Source organism: Schistocerca cancellata, chromosome 5 (genome assembly GCF_023864275.1).
Source record: "Schistocerca cancellata isolate TAMUIC-IGC-003103 chromosome 5, iqSchCanc2.1, whole genome shotgun sequence".
Classification (NCBI taxonomy): Eukaryota; Metazoa; Arthropoda; class Insecta; order Orthoptera; family Acrididae; genus Schistocerca; species Schistocerca cancellata.
In genome coordinates, this window is record NC_064630.1 from 519,926,002 (window position 1) to 519,944,653 (window position 18,652).

Consider the following 18,652-nt stretch of genomic DNA (forward strand, 5'->3'; position numbering starts at 1 on the left):
GATGGTCAAGGGGACAGAAAGGAATTTTGGCACATGGGAAGGGAAAGATATGTGGGCAAATAATTATTTAGGGATGGGAGAGAGGAAAGACAAGTGGCTTTCAGTGGATGTGGAACTTTGAGAATTGATAACGGTATCTGAGATTTTTGTAAGATTAAGAATTACAGTATTTTATGTTAACTGTTGTAAGCCTTTTACATTGCTTTGGCCAAGTGAACTCTAAAACAATATCATCAATAAACATCACAGTTCCTGAAGAGTCCTCCAATGCATCAGATAAATCTTTTATATAGGTGATGAATAGTAGTGAGCCAATTACAGGACCTTGTAGGACATAAAACTTTTCTCGAACTCTGAATTTAGACTTATTCCTCCCGTATCATAGGTTTATACGATCCTCTGTTTTCTGTTGTTAAGATATGACTCCATCATTGAAAGTGCAATGCTTTAATGACCTTTTAGTTTACATATAAGAATTCTGTGCAATATTAGACCACTGGAGATCACAGAAAATGCCAATAAATTAATGTTTCCTTTTTATTTTTAACATATCTATTTTATCATAAGATTGCATTTGAAAATTCCTCAGGTGTTATGTTTCATTGAACAAAGGTTTTTAATTGAATACCTTGAATGTCAGAATAGAAAGGAATACAGACTATCACAGAATTATCGGGAATGGCAACCAGTGTGATAGTTGAACAATAGTGTTGTTTTCGTGTGAGATGTTATAACACAACCCATTATAAGGAATAATGTTGGTCACTTTTGGTGTTGAAGTAATTGTCACTTTTTCTGCACAGTACTGCAAAAAAATCAGCTTATCTTAAATGCAAGAAGAGCTAGCAGATTTGTTTGTTTATTTGTTTAAAACATGCTCCATTACAATATATGTAGTGTGTGTGTGTGTGTGTGTGTGTGTGTTTGTGTGTGTGTGTGTGTGTGTGTGTTTGTGGGGTATAGTGTAATATTTGTGTTATATGATGATTATCATAGAAAGGAGAGGGTGATACCCAGTGCTGGCACATAGCCTACTCCTCACGAATAGCATGAAGGGGGCTGCCAAGCTTAATGTCCCTATCCAATTGGTGTATCACCATCAACAGTATCACATGCCATCACTTCATGAAATAATCTGGAGAGGTGTGGTATTTAAAACAAGACAGTGGTGTGGAGTCTGGTGATCAGAAACTTTAAGTTAGTACCTCCCTCACCCCTGCTGGTATAATACTGGCAGTGAAAATCTTTTTCACCACTCAGATTTGAACCGGCTTACCCCCCAGGTTGAGCACCAATGCACAACCAAGTGTTTGTGACCTCAGCCACAGAGGCATGTGAGTTAGCAGTTTTGTGAGTTGTGGTTAGTAGAAGTAATAATAGAGATAGACCAGAAGACTGCATTACAGTCAAGCCTTCCAAAAAAGTGAAGAGATCCAACAAACATTCCAAGTCTAATAGCTTCAGTTTATCTATCCCCAACAGCCCAATGCTTTGGACTGTGGACAAAAGCATTCATACAGTCCAAGAAGTTCAGAAGCATTCTGACAGTGTGGGAGATAGGTGCAAGCTAAGTTAACTTTTAAGAAGACCAAGAATGAGGGGAATCTCAGAATCATTACAGACCTCTTTGGAAAGTGACTTGAATAAATACTGAGCTGTGTTGTCATTTACTTTTATTATTGTAGATTAGAAATTTGTCAGCAGTCTATGATGACTGGCAACATAGAGCTACTGCTTTTGAGTGAGTGCATTTTTGTGAACCAATCTGTGAGGTAGATATCAGGTTGCAGGTAGATGGTTTATTGAGTTGAGAAGGATTTAGGAATGGATATGTAGGTGCTACAGGAAAAAGCAAAGCTTTGCTGGTCAAGGGCCTAGATCACATAGATGATATCAATTAGTCTGAATGATACAATGAGATTAAGGTGTTGAATTGATAGGAATTATTCCCATTGGTGAGACATGATTATTTTGCGGAGAAAAGTTTCACTGATCTGCTTGCCCCACATGTAAGCCCCTACCCAGTACCCCATACCCAGTTACCAGTCTCCAAGGTATGGCAGAACATGTTGTTCGTGCTCATTTGATGGATGTACACTTCTGTACAAGACCCATGAGTACAGAATGTCACCAGGCTACAATGGCAATTGAGTGTCTCCACCTGTTGTGAAGCACCTCACTTATGCTTTGGTGTCATGGCTTGGTGTTGTTTTTGAAGGCAGAGACAAGAGACACAGCCGACAATGACAATGTCCCAGAAAAACAGTTTAAAGACAGAGAGGACATCACACAGCACGAGTTGGTGGCAGTGCATAGCAATCCAGTGTATCAAGATAATCCAAGAAAATAATTGGGGTGAAAAGTATCCAGGATAGCATCAGGTTGACAGATCGGAAGGTAACATGTTGTCTGCTCTGAGTCCAGCCACAGAACAGCAGAGTTACATTTCTCTGGGCAACAACTTGTCAAACACTAAAGCCTTAAGAGAGAGTTCTTTAACATAGACAGAGCATTATCTCACTTGAGAGTTAGCGAATTTTTGTTTATTAATTCCAGTTTAGTATTAACCTTATTGCAATAGTTTTACAAGTATATATTTCATTGTTTTCCATGCATAAGTAAGATTCTCTAGAATGCTGTTCACAGTAGTCTTTTTCCTCCTAGTATTCTGTCTGAATATCCCTATTATTATTAAAGGTAAGTGAATTATTGACAGTAAATGTTATCTGTTGACCAGTAAATGTAATAATTTACTATAAAAAATTCTTATACTCCCTTATGCTGTAGAAATACACTGAAAAACATTTACCATTGGTACATGGACTGAAATATTATTTCATCTTAGAGAAAGATCTTGCTGAACAAGTACATGGAGGGGGGGAGTGGGAGACTGTATTTTCAAACTTTTCAGTGTTAATTACAGAGAGTAAATCAATTTCTTGCTAAAATTTACCCTTGGAGATAAATACTATATATTGAAAGTCCACATGTAGTATAATTAGCAAACATGACAATTTTTAACAATAGCTAAATATGTATTGATCTGGATATACATACTAATCTCCTCCTCATACTTATCTCTGTCCATCTCCTCTCCTCCTCCCCCCTCTCTATGCCCATCACCTCCCCCCCCCCCCCATTTCTGTTCATGTCCTCCTGCTCTCCAAATCCTCCTCCCCCACACTCCCCCTGCCTTTCTATTTGCTTCTCTTCCTCCCTCTCTTTGAGCTTGACCATTGTTTATTGTTATTCAAAACAGAACCTAGATTTAGAACTGAATTTGCTTAAAATGAATGGGTAAATTGCTTGGGATAATAATTTGGTATTCAGCTTATGAGGGAGACCTCTTGAGCTACTGTAACTGTGATGTTAATAGCTTCAGTGACAGTAATAGCATATTTTTAACCTGTGAATGGATGGGATTGTGGTTAAATGCTCTGCTATCATAGTTCAAACTGACTGCCAGAAAGAAAACTAAACCACACATTTTAACAGCACAGCACAGCATTTCCTTCCTTGCATTTGGTTTTAGCAGAAAATCTAAACATGTTGCTTAAAAAAAGTGTATCCCATGTCTGTCTAATGTTTATTAGAAAATCATGTAAAAAGTTGAAGTAAATCAACAAGAACTTATCAATTCTTTTAGAAAAATACATTATATAGCCTGTGTCTGTCTAAATGTTCATTAGAGAATTGCATAAAAATTCTAAATAAATCTGTCAAGAATGTCTTAAGATTTTGCTAACAACCTATGTCCATCCAAATGTTCACATGTTCACTCCCCCCCCTGCAGTCTACATCTTTTTGAATCTGTTTACCACATTTATCTCTTGGTCTCTTCCCCCCCCCCCCCCCCCACACACACACACACACTTATCTCAAGTAATAAGGTGATGTCTCAAAATGCGACCTATCAACTGTTCCCATCGTTCTGTCAAGTTGTGCCACAAAATTTTTTCTCCAGAATTCTATTCAGTACCTCCTCAATTAGTTACATCATCTACCCATCTAATCTTCAGCATTCTAGCACCACATTTCAAATGCTTCTATTCTCTTCTTATCTGAACTGTACATCATCCATATTTCCCTTCCACAGAAGACTACACTCCAGATAAACACCTTCAGAAAAGATTTCCTAACACTTAAATCTTTATTCAACAATGTAGGAAAAGATATATTGCTACTTACTGTACATATGAAACATTTCATTGGAGACAGGCACAATTAAAAGACACTTACACATAAGATTTTGAGCACAGCCTTAAAGAAAAGAAAGAGACTGCCTTCTGTTCTGAGCTGCCGGAGCTGGTGGTGAAGTATGCATAAGATGTGCTTGCTTGTGTGAATGAATGGTGTGTGATTCTCTTTCTTTTTCTGACAAAAACTGTGACAGTAAGTTTTTGTGTAAGTGTCTTATGATTATGCCTATATGCAACTTAACATATTATATTCATTACATTCTTTTGATTATGCCTATATGCAACTTAACATGTTATATTCATGGTTTATAGTAACCTATCTTTTCCTACATTGATGACATTCCAACATGGAGTTTCCATTGTTTAAAAGTACACTCCTGGAAATTGAAATAAGAACACCGTGAATTCATTGTCCCAGGAAGGGGAAACTTTATTGACACATTCCTGGGGTCAGATACATCACATGATCACACTGACAGAACCACAGGCACATAGACACAGGCAACAGAACATGCACAATGTCGGCACTAGTACAGTGTATATCCACCTTTCGCAGCAATGCAGGCTGCTATTCTCCCATGGAGATGATCATAGAGATGCTGGATGTAGTCCTGTGGAACGGCTTGCCATGCCATTTCCACCTGGCGCCTCAGTTGGACCAGCGTTCGTGCTGGACGTGCAGACCGAGTGAGACGACGCTTCATCCAGTCCCAAACATGCTCAATGGGGGACAGATCCGGAGATCTTGCTGGCCAGGGTAGTTGACTTACACCTTCTAGAGCACGTTGGGTGGCACGGGATACATGCGGACGTGCATTGTCCTGTTGGAACAGCAAGTTCCCTTGCCGGTCTAGGAATGGTAGAACGATGGGTTCGATGACGGTTTGGATGTACCGTGCACTATTCAGTGTCCCCTCGACGATCACCAGTGATGTACGGCCAGTGTAGGAGATCGCTCCCCACACCATGATGCCGGGTGTTGGCCCTGTGTGCCTCGGTCGTATGCAGTCCTGATTGTGGCGCTCACCTGCACGGCGCCAAACACGCATACGACCATCATTGGCACCAAGGCAGAAGCGACTCTCATCGCTGAAGACGACACGTCTCTATTCGTCCCTCCATTCACACCTGTCGCGACACCACTGGAGGCGGGCTGCACGATGTTGGGGCGTGAGCGGAAGACGGCCTAACGGTGTGCGGGACCGTAGCCCAGCTTCATGGAGACGGTTGCGAATGGTCCTTGCCGATACCCCAGGAGCAACAGTGTCCCTAATTTGCTGGGAAGTGGCGGTGCGGTCCCCTACGGCACTGCGTAGGATCCTATGGTCTTGGCGTGCATCCGTGCGTCGCTGCGGTCCGGTCCCAGGTCGACGGGCACGTGCACCTTCCGCCGACCACTGGCGACAACATCAATGTACTGTGGAGACCTCACGCCCCACGTGTTGAGCAATTCGGCGGTACGTCCACCCGGCCTCCCGCATGCCCACTATACGCCCTCGCTCAAAGTCCGTCAACTGCACATATGGTTCACGTCCACGCTGTTGCGGCATGCTACCAGTGTTAAAGACTGCGATGGAGCTCCGTATGCCACGGCAAACTGGCTGACACTGACGGCGGCGGTGCACAAATGCTGCGCAGCTAGCGCCATTCGACGGCCAACACCGTGGTTCCTGATGTGTCCGCTGTGCCGTGCGTGTGATCATTGCTTGTACAGCCCTCTCGCAGTGTCCGGAGCAAGTATGGTGGGTCTGAAACACCGGTGTCAATGTGTACTTTTTTCCATTTCCAGGAGTGTATATTCAATGTTAGCAAATTCCTGTTCTTCAGAAACACTAATTTTGCCATTGGTAGTCCACATTTTATATCCTTTGTACTTCAGCCATCATCAGTTACTTGCATTTTGCAGCCCAAATAGCAAAACTCTTCTACTACTTCTAGGGTAACGTTACCTATCGTAAGCTAATTTCCCAAGCAATGCCTAATTTGACTACATTCCATTACCCTTGCTGTACTTTTTTTGATGTTGATTATATATTCCCTTTTCAAGACACTGTTCATCCATTCAACTGCCCTTCTAAGTCCTTTACTGTCTCTGATAGAATGACAGTGTAGTTGGCAAATCTCAAAGTTTTTGCTTGTTCTCCCTGAATTTTTAATTCCTTCGCCAAGTTTTTCTTTTGTTACCTTTGCTGCTAGCCCAGTCTACAGCTTGAATAACATTGGTAACAGGCTACAACCCTGTCTCAGTTCCTCCTCAACCAGTGTTTTCCTTACATGCCCTTTGACTACTATAACTACATTTTGGCTTCTCTACAAGTTGTGAATAGCCTTTTGCTTTCAGTGTTTTACCCCTGATACTTTCAGAATTTCAAAGAGTGTGTTCTACTCAGCATTATCAAATGCTTCTTCTAAGTCTACAAATGCTATAGCAGCAAGTTGACTTCTCCTTAACCTATCTTCTAAGACAAGTTGTATTACATTGCATGTTACAACATATCTCTCGAATGAAAACTGATCTTTCCTGCTGTCAGCTTCTCCCACTCTTTCTGTTCTTTTGTAAATAACATTTCTGGTGACAACATTAAAAAGGATGTTGCCTTTGTGTAGTAGTATAGATATTATTGTTTTTCGGAAAAATTTCTTATTGTTTTTTCCAATGTCTTTATCTGCATGAAATTTTCAACATTGTCAAGTGTCTCATTTATTCTACCGTTTGGACATATGCCTAAATAGCTGGGCATATTTTCATGATGTTCCACATTTATGATATATTGTGGACAGAAACTACAGTGTTGATTTCATTACCTGAATTATCATCATCATGTACATTGTTGCAATCTTCTTAGATCTGAATGTTCTCAAAAAATTATTTGTCTGTCTTACACTGAGGTGAAAAAAAGTCAAGGGATAGTGGTATGCACTTATATAGACAATGGTAGTATCAAAGGTAAAAAGGGCAGTGCATTGGCAGAGTGGTCGGTTCTACCGAGATGATTCATGTGAAAAGAGTTCTGACATGATTATGGTCACACAACAGGAATTGACAGACTTTGGATGCAAAATGATAGTTGGACCTAGATGCTTGGGACATTCTGTTTCAGAAATTGTTAGGGAATTCAATATTCTGAGAACCGCAGTGTCAAGAGTATGCCAAGAATACTAAATCTGAGACATAACCTCTCACCACGGACAATGCAGTGACTGACAGCCTTTACTTAACAACCAAGAGCAGCGGTGTTTGAGTAGAGTTGTCAGTACCAACAGACAAGCAACAGTATGTAAAATAACCACAGAAATCAATGTGGGATGTACAATGAATGTATCCATTAGGACAGTGTGGCATAAGGACAGTGCGGCAAAATTTGCCATTAATGGGTTATGCAAGCAGATGATGGTCACAGATGCCATTTCTAACAGCATGACATCACTTGCAGCACCTCTTCTGGGCTTGTGACAATATTGCTTAGACCTATGATGGCTGGAAAACCATGGCGTGGTTAGACGAGTTCCAATTTCAGTTGGTAAGAGCTGATGGTAGTGTTCGAGTGTAATATGCTCCCATGAAGCCATAGACCCAAGTTGTCCACAAGGCATGGTGCAAACTGGTGGTGGCTTCATAATGGCGTGATCTGTATTTACATGGACTTGGCTGGGTCCTTCAGTCAAACTGAATCAATCATCGAATAGAAATGATTATGTTTGGCTACTTGAAGACCATTTGCAGCCATTCATGTACTTCATCTTCCCAAAGGATAATGGAATTTTTATGAATGACAATCTGCCATGTAAGTGTGCCACAATTATTTGTGATTGGTCTGAAGAACATTCTGGAGAATTTGAGCAAATTATTTGGCCACCCAGATTGCCTGACATGGATCCTATTGAATATTTATGGGACATGACTGAGACATTAGTTCATGTAGAAAATCCTGCACCAGCAACACTTTCGTGAATATGGATGGCTATAGAGGCAGCATGGCTCAGTATTTCTGCAGGACACTTTGAACAACTTGTTGAGTCCATGCCTTGTTGAGTTGCTGCACTACCCTGGACAAAAGGAGATCTGACATGATATTAAGTGGCATCCCATGACTTATGTTACCTCATTGTAATGTTTGTCCAATGATGATGTATGACTGTCTAACAATGTAGCCACTCTCCCAAACATTCATTAAAGCTTAGTTGTCTTTCAGTATCCACCTATTCTTGAGCTGCCGAAGAATCTGCAACTTTAGACATTCCTTCATGAGGAAAACAGTTTTCAGTAATGCAATTTTGTCATATGATGATATGTTTGGAGACCATGGCTGTTATTTGAAAATGAATGTTGATGGTGTTGAGACAGCAACCAGCCACAAATTTATTTTAAGTTGCTTTAGTCAAAAGCTAACATTAGTATTCAGTAATCTCTGTCGTCACCACATTCTGTGTAGCAATGTAGGCTGTGGCAGTAGGAATGGTCAGAATTCAGATATATGACAGGGACAATCATCTGAAGCAAAAAAGTCTAATTAACATGGACTTTAAGATTCATGCTTTAACAGCTGTGAGCATTTCTTCATCTTTGCTACTGTGAAACACATCTCTTCTACTGAACAAGGCTTATAGCTCTAAAGGTACACATTTCAAAGCCCATGTTTGCTACACAGTTTTTTTCTTGTTTTGGTCCATACTGCTGCTTCCCAAAACATGTAAGTAGAAGAGATTTGTTTCAGAGTATCAGCAATGAAGAAGTGCTCATAGATCTTAAGATATGTTACTTAGAATCTTTTTGCCTTCTTCTTCTCTGTCTGTAACCGTCACACCACCTCATCTGTTCACCTCTGTGACCTTGAACATTGTTTATTGTCATTGGAAACAAAATCTATATTGAGAACTGAATTCACTTAAAATGAATGGGTAAATCAGTTGGGATAATGGATACATTGGCCATTCTTCCTGGGACATCCTGTTCAATTTCCAGTGCAGCTAACAGAGTGCTTTGATTGAATTAAAAGTTTTGCAACAGTTACTTTCAGTACTGAAATTTCAAGGTTTTTATACTACCTTGATCACATGGTTATAACACACTTGTGTTATTTGGATGCAAAAATATGATCATAACAGCTTTTAATTTAATATCAGACTTTGTTAGCTGTTTTGCAACAACTGCCACATAACATTTTCTTATAAAAATTGCTTATTGAATTTGAGAATCCATTCAATGAACATAGCAGCCACCATCCATGCCTGGAAATATCCTTGCATTTTTAAAACACCATGGTTTTAACATTGTGACAAGTAAGGATTTTTTTTCAGTTCCATCCAACATACATCCTATCCGTTCTATAATTATCTCATTAAAGTATTTTCCCCATTAAACTCAAATGTCATTTTCATTGATTAATTTTAATTGAATAAGAATCAGTAAAATATGCCAGTTTTATCACTCTTGAAGACATATTTCATGTCATATTGTTCAAGTACTGAAGGCAACTTAGGCTGCAGTCAATCCGTCATCACACTCGGTAACTCTTGGTTAGCTTCACTGCAAACATTTTTAATGCCATGCTACTCCTTTTGTTTAAATGTTCCAATGAGCCTGGCTTTGTAGAAGATTCAGTATACATCTGTTTTGTGAATTCATAAAACCTTACTAGCAATAAAGGTTCTGATAACAGTGTATTCTGAACATGTTTGAAACAAACCAGAAATACAGTTTCTTTGTCTTTGTGTTCAGGCATTCTCATACATAATCTCTCTTGCTCTAATATATACTGTGCTCAAACCTTGCCACAGTGTCAGCTCTTTATTTAAATTTTGTTAACAATGTAAAGTTGGCAATGTCAGAGTAATTAAAGAGTTACATTTTCAACCTCACTTTTTATTAACTGCTTTAAGCAGATCCATATTTGTTTTAAGTGAAATAACCATTTGTTTTGTTCTTGATTTCTCACCATTGTAAAATAACAGATTTACATTTATTTGTACTTGAAAATAAAAGACACACAAGTTTCTAGGATTACTGAAGAATGGGATAAAACCGTTGGATTTGACCAATGATGTCAGAAGTTACCAGAGATGATTCTTTGCACAGATTTAACAGCAAATACAAATGCTGAGAAACAAAGGAATACAGGACAGAGAAAACAGATGATAGACATACATCACATACATTCATATTTCGAACATAATATTAAGTATATCGCTTCTTTGAGTCTTGGTGTCCCATTATTCAATTGGCCTATTGTGCTCAACTGAAGAATGGATTTTTAGTGCAAAACAGAAAGAAAAAAAAGGGACATAGATAATGTTAGCATGGCATACCTCACTTGACATATACGAGTTGTGTCCCGAACTTCAGTTAATCTGTATAGGTCTACTGCAGAATGAGATACAAATTTAACATATTCAATTTTTTCACCTTCGCTAGCAATAGTATCCTATTCCTCCATTGAATTATATAGATAAACTGAAGTATGGGTCACAAATTTTTCATCTGTCGATCTTTTCACCTTTGATAATACTAGTATCAACTGAAAAGTATCATAGTAGTACTAGTGCCAGTGAAGGTGAAAAGGGACAACAACTGTCAAATTTGTATTCCATACTGCAGTTGATGAATCCTGCTTCAAGTCTTCCATATTCACAGGAATGGATAAACTGATACCTTCAAACAAAAAACAAAAAGTAAAAATTGTTCAGAATGAAAAGCTGTTCTTCCAGAATATCTGAAACTCACTAAGAATGAATTGGAATAAACAAATGATTTAAATTAATTCAAGTGACAAAAATCATACACAATGTATAGTACTGTCTTTTAAAAACATGTTCATTTATTTTGATTTACAATGATGACATCTCACCACAGATGATAACGAATTTATTATCTATGACTCAAAAATAAAGACATTGATATCTATGAATGAACTATGATGTCATTGGTCAGTTACTATCCACGGCTCAAAAATAAAGACATTGATATCGATGAACAAACAATGACATCATTGGTCAAAACTGATGGGTTGTATCCCATTCTTCAGTTGACCCATAATTTGGACAGAAAATCCACTGATTTCAGCAATTCATTGACTTAAATGCACCACTTACTGAGTTGAGAAATTATCTGAAGTGTCATTTGTTTGATCTAACAAAAGAAAATAAACCAATAAATCAAAACTGTAAGAGGCATATTGTTTTTCATATCGAACAACATGGTTTTATGTTGGAAGAAAAGAAAAGCTATAAAATTGCATAGCATCTTACAGGGAGAGTAGTATTATTTTGTGGTAAATGATTTTTCATTTTAAGTATTTTTGTGTCTCGTTTTTCCTTCTACTTAATTTATTTTCGATATGTTGCCCTAGAAGACAAGTCTGTGACAAAACATGGAGTGAAAGTAAGTAAAATATATTAAATGTAATGATTTCAAGTCATGACATGGAGAAATATTTTTAAAATCAAAACAAGGAAGCTGAATTTCTCAATATCTTCAATTATATTTTGACTTTATTTTAGCTCGCCATCCAGATGATCTCAAAGGAATTCTATGTATTATGTTCCATTTAGTTTACAAGTATTAATGTCCATTTCTAGTACTGCAGATAACTATTAGTGTTTCATATTCCATTATATGAGTCCTTGGAAGATTAAATTTTAAAATGTTTAATGGGAGCCTATTGTCTGCCTGGGATATTAGTACTGGTGGTGTGTCGTTTTTTTTAGTTTGTTCTCTCTACTACCATGCTAGTCTCAACTGCAAGTGTTATAGTTATTAAACACTCATGTACATTAATTGGTAGATGATTCATCTAGGTTTAGAGCATGAGTGCATCCAATATCATATTTTGAATGATTCTGTGGCCTTTGATTTCAAGCCATATTTCGTGGGACCCCCTACTTCTTGTGGAGCAGATAATACAGCAAGAGGTTATCTTTAATGTCTTAATGTTTTGATTTCCAAATAAATTTTTATGCTACACATATTAAAATGGTTGAGAACATCATGAATACACCAACTAGATAGTTTTTCTTTCCTACCAGTGTGAGGACAACATTTATAAGACCATATCAAGCTTTCTTTATATTTATGAGAGCTGAACTGAAAAACATTTAGCAAACCATTCTGTGAAAACATACAGTATCCTATTATAGCCCACTTTCAAAAAAATTTTAAGTATATGGAAAGATTGAAACATGTGTAATTAGAGGGAATATGCATATCTCCATTTTTTATAAATGAATGTTATTACTGCTTACATAAGTCTATCATGAAATATACATTTAGACACTGGCAGGCATAAAAAGTAACTCATGGGTGGTCCAATCGAGGTAGTGCAAAATTTGATGCTGTGTAAAAACACTATCATAGTCCAATTAGTTACAATTCATTAGTGGCATATTTTATTTTATTTTTTTAATTTTTTTTTAATTATGTCCTACCTGTGTGGTTATACAGTGTCTCCTGGGGTAAATACAATGCACCTGCATTTGATTCTTTATCAACAAATGGAATGTATTTTAGCAGTATGAAGTAAATATGAATTTGGTGGCCAGTGATTTCAATATCTAATTTTTTATGCTACACCCATTGAGAGCAAACTTATTCTTACTTATCTCTATGTACTTATTTAATTATTTTTTTAACTAGCATTCCTCCACAGCTTCACTCACGTATGTGTTTGACACATATATTGAAATAAACTTCTCCTTCCCTTCTCTGTGTCCACCTCTTCCTCCCTGTCTGTCAACCTCATCCTTCTACCTCTATTTGTCTCCTACTCCCCACTCTTCCTGTCTCTTCATCTCCTCCCACTCTCCTTGGGCATGTCCTTCACCCTGTCTCTCTGACCTTATCTTCCTCCCACCTCCCTCTGACCATGTCCTTTTCTCACTGTTTCTTTCCATATCCACCTCCCCCTCTTCCCCTTCCACCTGCCCATCACCCTTCTACACCTTCCTCTTGCCTCTTACACTCCCCCTCTGCATCTCTCTCTATTTCCTCCCCTCCCTTGCTCTGTCCAATCCCTCCTCTACCTATCTGAACCTGTCCCTAACCATGCCCATTGACATGTGTAACCCCTGCAATACTGTTCAGTAAAGCAGGCCAATACTACTCGCACAACACCCCTGTCATGGAGGGCAGGCTGCACATCAGGGGCTTGAAAATAACTTATTTGCTCCTGGTGTATAGGTCGCCATAAAAAGCAGGTCAATAAAGTTGACTGATACTATTCCAACACAACATACCTGTCACACAGGACAGCCTGCATGTCAGGCACCAGGAAACCATTTTTGTGCAACTGACATGTAGGCTGAACTGCAAAGCAGGTTGTTTTGGAAGGCCAGTAGGTTCCCACATAACATGCCTGTCATGCAGGACAGCCTATATGCCAGGAGCTCAAAAAACATGTTTTTGCCCTATCTTCACTCCTACTGGAGCTCTATGAGGTTATAAACCCCACAGTGCTGATACTCATGAGGTCTGCTGCTTCTGTGCAAAACTGGTTGAAATCACAGAGGCTCTTTTCAGTTCTACATCTACATCTACATCTATACTCCGCGAGCCACCTTACGGTGTGTGGCGGAGGGTACTTATTGTACCACTATCTGATCCCCCCTTCCCTGTTCCATTCACGAATTGTGCGTGGGAAGAACGACTGCTTGTAAGTCTCCGTATTTGCTCTAATTTCTCGGATCTTTTCATTGTGATCATTACGCGAGATATATGTGGGCGGTAGTAATATGTTGCCCATCTCTTCCCGGAATGTGCTCTCTCGTAATTTCGATAATAAACCTCTCCGTATTGCGTAACGCCTTTCTTGAAGTGTCCGCCACTGGAGCTTGTTCAGCATCTCCGTAATGCTCTCGCGCTGACTAAATGTCCCCATGACGAATCGCGCTGCTTTTCGCTGGATCATGTCTATCTCTTCTATTAATCCAACCTGGTAAGGGTCCCATACTGATGAGCAATACTCAAGAATCGGACGAACAAGCGTTTTGTAAGCTACTTCTTTGTACTGTACTTTCCTGTTAAAACTCTACGGTGAAGTCATTTCAGATGTTTGCAGCCAAGATGAGGGTTCCATTCCTGTACATAATATTTCAGTAACTAATAACTGTTTTCATCAAGTGCTGCAAACAGTGGTCTTGAATGTTCTCTGTGCATGGACTGCAGCCACTTTGTAAATAAATGATGTTATGTTCTGTTTACCAGAGCCTGACTTTCGACACCTGCTTCATTCTTTAATGTACATTTATTTTTCAGTGCCAGCATTGTAATTCTGTGAAATTCGCCACATGTTGGGATATTTTAGATCTAGATATGCAATGCTTTGATTAATTTTAAAAGTGAGGCTCGATTACATTAAAATTTGTTCCTATTTATTAAGTTTTCCAATATTATAATTCTAATAGCACAATTGGTAGGCCTCGCACAGCGCTCTTTGATCAGCATACACTTGTAACATAAAGACAGTCTTCATTAAAAAATGTTTTCCACTCATCATCATCAGTTACCTGCTATATTAGCAGGTCCTTTGCCTCTCCATTTTCTGCGATCCATTGCTTCCTTCTTAAGGCTGCTGTATGTTGTACCGTCCATCATGTCATCCAGTATCTGGAATCTCTTCCTTCCTCGCTTTCTTTTCCCTTCTACATAATCTTCTAAAACTGTTTTTATCAGTCCGTCATTCTTTCTTAATATATGCCCAATCCAATTTCTTTTTCTTCTCTTTATTACATCTAGTAACTGTCTTTTCTCTCCCACTCTTCTCAGTACCTCTTCATCTTTTACTCTGTCCATCCAACTTATTCTTTCCATCTTCCACCATGTCCAGATCTCAAAAGCCTCCAGCCTTTCTCTGTCTTTTTTCCTCATAGTCCATGTTTCAGTGCCATATAGAAGAACACTCGATACAAGACATTTTATGAGTCTCTTTCTGAGTTCTCTGTCCATACCGCTGCAGAAGATTCTCCTTTTCTTATAAAACGCCTCTTTTGCCATTTCTATCCTTGTTTTAATTTCTGTGGTGCACTTCCAGTCGGTGTCTATCCTGCTTCCAAGATACTTAAAATTTTGCACCTGTTCTAGTGTTTCTCCATTCAGCACAATTTTTATTTCCTTATTTCCTCCTATTGCCAATACTTTTGTTTTCCACTAAAAAGTAATTAAATATCTGTGCCCCATAATATCAGCAAGCCTTGTAACAAGTCACTCTTCTCCCCTAGACATGCTTATCCCACAGATTTGTTTGAGAGCCTCACTGAAATTTAGAAAGTATTGGAAAGGACTAGTGACTGTTTAAAGCTTGTAGTTGGTGCATGAGGAGAATGCAGACAGCACAATTGACAGTCATTGCTGCTGAAAGATGTTGCTTGGTTCAAGTCATGCTCTGGTAATCATGTCAAATTGTGTAACACTGAATAAGCTTTGTGAAGAGTAAAAATACTTAAACTGAACTCTCAACATATGTAGACCTGTCATCATGTGCACAGAAAACAACATCTCAAGCTTCTGTCACTGTTTTTGCCACAGCTGTTGCTTATTTAATGTCACAAGATACTACAGCAGTAGAAGGGGGTGTAGCAACCTTACAGTAAGTAGTGTTGTGTGGAAATTCCCCTTGGACAGAAGAGCACACTGTCGGTATCATTGTACAGCATTTACATGCATCCTGAATGTTATGTCAAGGTATCATAAATCTTCAGGACACTACCCTCTCTGCTCATTGTTTTTGACTATTCAGTAATGATAATGTCATTGCAGTATAGATGTTACTGGAGTGAAAATAATGTGTGTCATTTTGCCTGACAATAGAATTCTTGAGCTCGTCTGCAGCTACAATTTTAATAATTCTCCATCTGCCCAGTAATGTAACAAAGCTTGGTTCTTTGTGGTTACAACATTCATTTGTAGAGCAGAGAATAGTACAATGTATCACATGATGCAAAGACATCATCAGAAAATTGTACGGTGATGCTTTCCAATATGCAAATGGCATTATCAATAGGGACAAGTAAGACTTGAGGCTTTAAGAGAGGGGTATATATGTCGTGACCCTATAACACTTTCTGTAAAAAACAGAATGGTTGCTTATTTAGTGGAGTAAAGGAGGGGAGGAGGGACAAAATACGAAACAGGTAGTACTCAATTGTCAAGGACCAAAGACTGAGAAGTGACAAATGAAGTAATGTTGCCTCTGCATAAAATTATTCATCAGAGATGAGGACTCACACATTTCATCACAACAATAGACTTGCAGCTTTGTTATAATTATTTAGTGCTGATCTTGCCCTATTAGTCTGATTTGTCACCACAAATTATGACATAATTGTATTTTTGGTTTTTAGAAGCTAAAAAATGGATACAATGTATTCTGATTATCTGTGAGGTGCTATTTTTATGTATGTTTTACCTGGCAAGAAACCTGCTTACAGGCCCTCTCCTGCATGTAAACAGGAAGTTGTGACAGATATCATGCATCATAGGTGTATCTTTGACCCTTGTTTCTATCTTTTTTTGCAGATTATATTGACTGTATCTCTTATAATATGGTGCGAGAATGTACATCTTGTATTTATGCCAGACAAGAATATTAAGCAAGCCCTGGCTGCATTTGAAAAGAAATGTTTTCAGGTAAGGTATAAGTCATCAAAAATGTGAAAATAAATGTGAACAGGTTCTGTTCAGTTTTGTTTTTTACATTATTGTACTGTTTGCTGTGTGCTTATGATTTAGATTACAATATTATTATATTCTCTTTCAAGATGAAATAAGATAAACATAACATACCTAACAATGGAATGTTACCTACAGGATGGAATGTAACGATATTATGAAAAATATATCTGTCAGGCACAAACATCTCAGTCAGACAAAAGAAATATTAATAGACCCTGTTATCAGAGCTTCATTTCTTCAAAAACTGAATTTAATTTGCTGTAAAAATAACGTGTTCTAACTAGACTGACAACAAACAGTAAACAATTAGTTTTTCTTAAATCTGTACTTGATAATGAACACTTTCCACCAAACACAAGTCATTATTATATTGCATAGAAAATGTTAATCCTTTTAGAAACAACTCCTAGAAAAATTTTATGATAATCTGAATTCCAAGCCCAGAAATAAATGTGAGTTCCTCCCTCCCTCCCTCCCTCCCTCTCTATCCCCATGTGAACAGGCTTTCACCACACATCTCTACTATACTTATATTAGATATTATTTTATTATGCATTGCCCATGTAGTGCCTTAATGGTTTCTATTATTACAAGTCTGTCTGTCCATAGTATGGTTACTTTTACTGCAAACTTAGGACAAATGTTGTTGGTTTGATGTTGTACTGTTAGAGCTAGTGAGATTTGCTCATGATTGTGTGCTTGGCTACCTAAGCTGTTTTCATTATGTTCCTCTTACAATACAGCTTGAAGCCATTATACAGGGTTATTACAAATGATTGAAGCGATTTCACAGCTCTACAATAACTTTATTATTTGAGATATTTTCACAATGCTTTGCACACACAAACAAAAACTCAAAAAGTTTCTTTAGGCATTCACAAATGTTTGATATGTGCCCCTTTAGTGATTCGGCAGACATCAAGCCGATAATCAAGTTCCTCCCACACTCGGCGCAGCATGTCCCCATCAATGAGTTCGAAAGCATCGTTGATGTGGGCTCGCAGTTCTGGCACGTTTCTTGGTAGAGGAGGTTTAAACACTGAATCTTTCACATAACCCCACAGAAAGATATCACATGGGGTTAAGTCGGGAGAGCGTGGAGACCATGACATGAATTACTGATCATGATCTCCACCATGACCGATCCATCGGTTTTCCAATCTCCTGTTTAAGAAATGCCGAACATCATGATGGAACTGCGGTGGAGCACCATCCTGTTGAAAGATAAAGTCAGCACTGTCAGTCTCCAGTTGTGGCATGAGCCGATTTTCCAGCATGTCCAGATACACATGTCCTGTAACGTTTTTTTCGCAGAAGAAAAAGGGGCCGTAAACTTTAAACCGTGAGATTGCACAAAACACGTTAACTTTTGGTGAACTGCGAATTTGCTGCACGAATGCGTGAGGCTTCTCTACCGCCCAGATTCCACATTGTGTTGTCTGTTCACTTCACCATTAAGAAAAAATGTTGCTTCATCACTGAAAACAAGTTTCGCACTGAACGCATCCTCTTCTATGAGCTGTTGCAACCGCGCCGAAAATTCAAAGCATTTGACTTTGTCATTGGGTGTCAGGGCTTGTAGCAATTGTAAACGGTAAGGCTTCTGCTTTAGCCTTTTCCGTAAGATTTTCCAAACCGTTGGCTGTGGTACGTTTAGCTCCCTGCTTGCTTTATTCGTCGACTTCCGCGGGCTACGCGTGAAACTTGCCCATACGTGTTCAACCGTTTCTTCGCTCACTGCAGGCCGACCCGTTGATTTCCCCTTACAGAGGCATCCAGAAGCTTTAAACTG

The 18,652-nt window shown here is 38.7% G+C and overlaps 1 protein-coding gene across 1 annotated transcript in view; it reads left to right on the plus strand.

Annotated features, from left to right (window-relative positions):
* LOC126188640 (dynein axonemal heavy chain 6) overlaps positions 1-18,652 on the plus strand; it is a 1,044,937-nt gene that overhangs the window by 273,811 nt on the left and 752,474 nt on the right. The window contains exon 64 of the mRNA XM_049930241.1: positions 16,705-16,815. Coding sequence (XP_049786198.1) covers positions 16,705-16,815 — 111 coding nt within the window. The remainder of the gene's footprint in view (positions 1-16,704; positions 16,816-18,652) is intronic.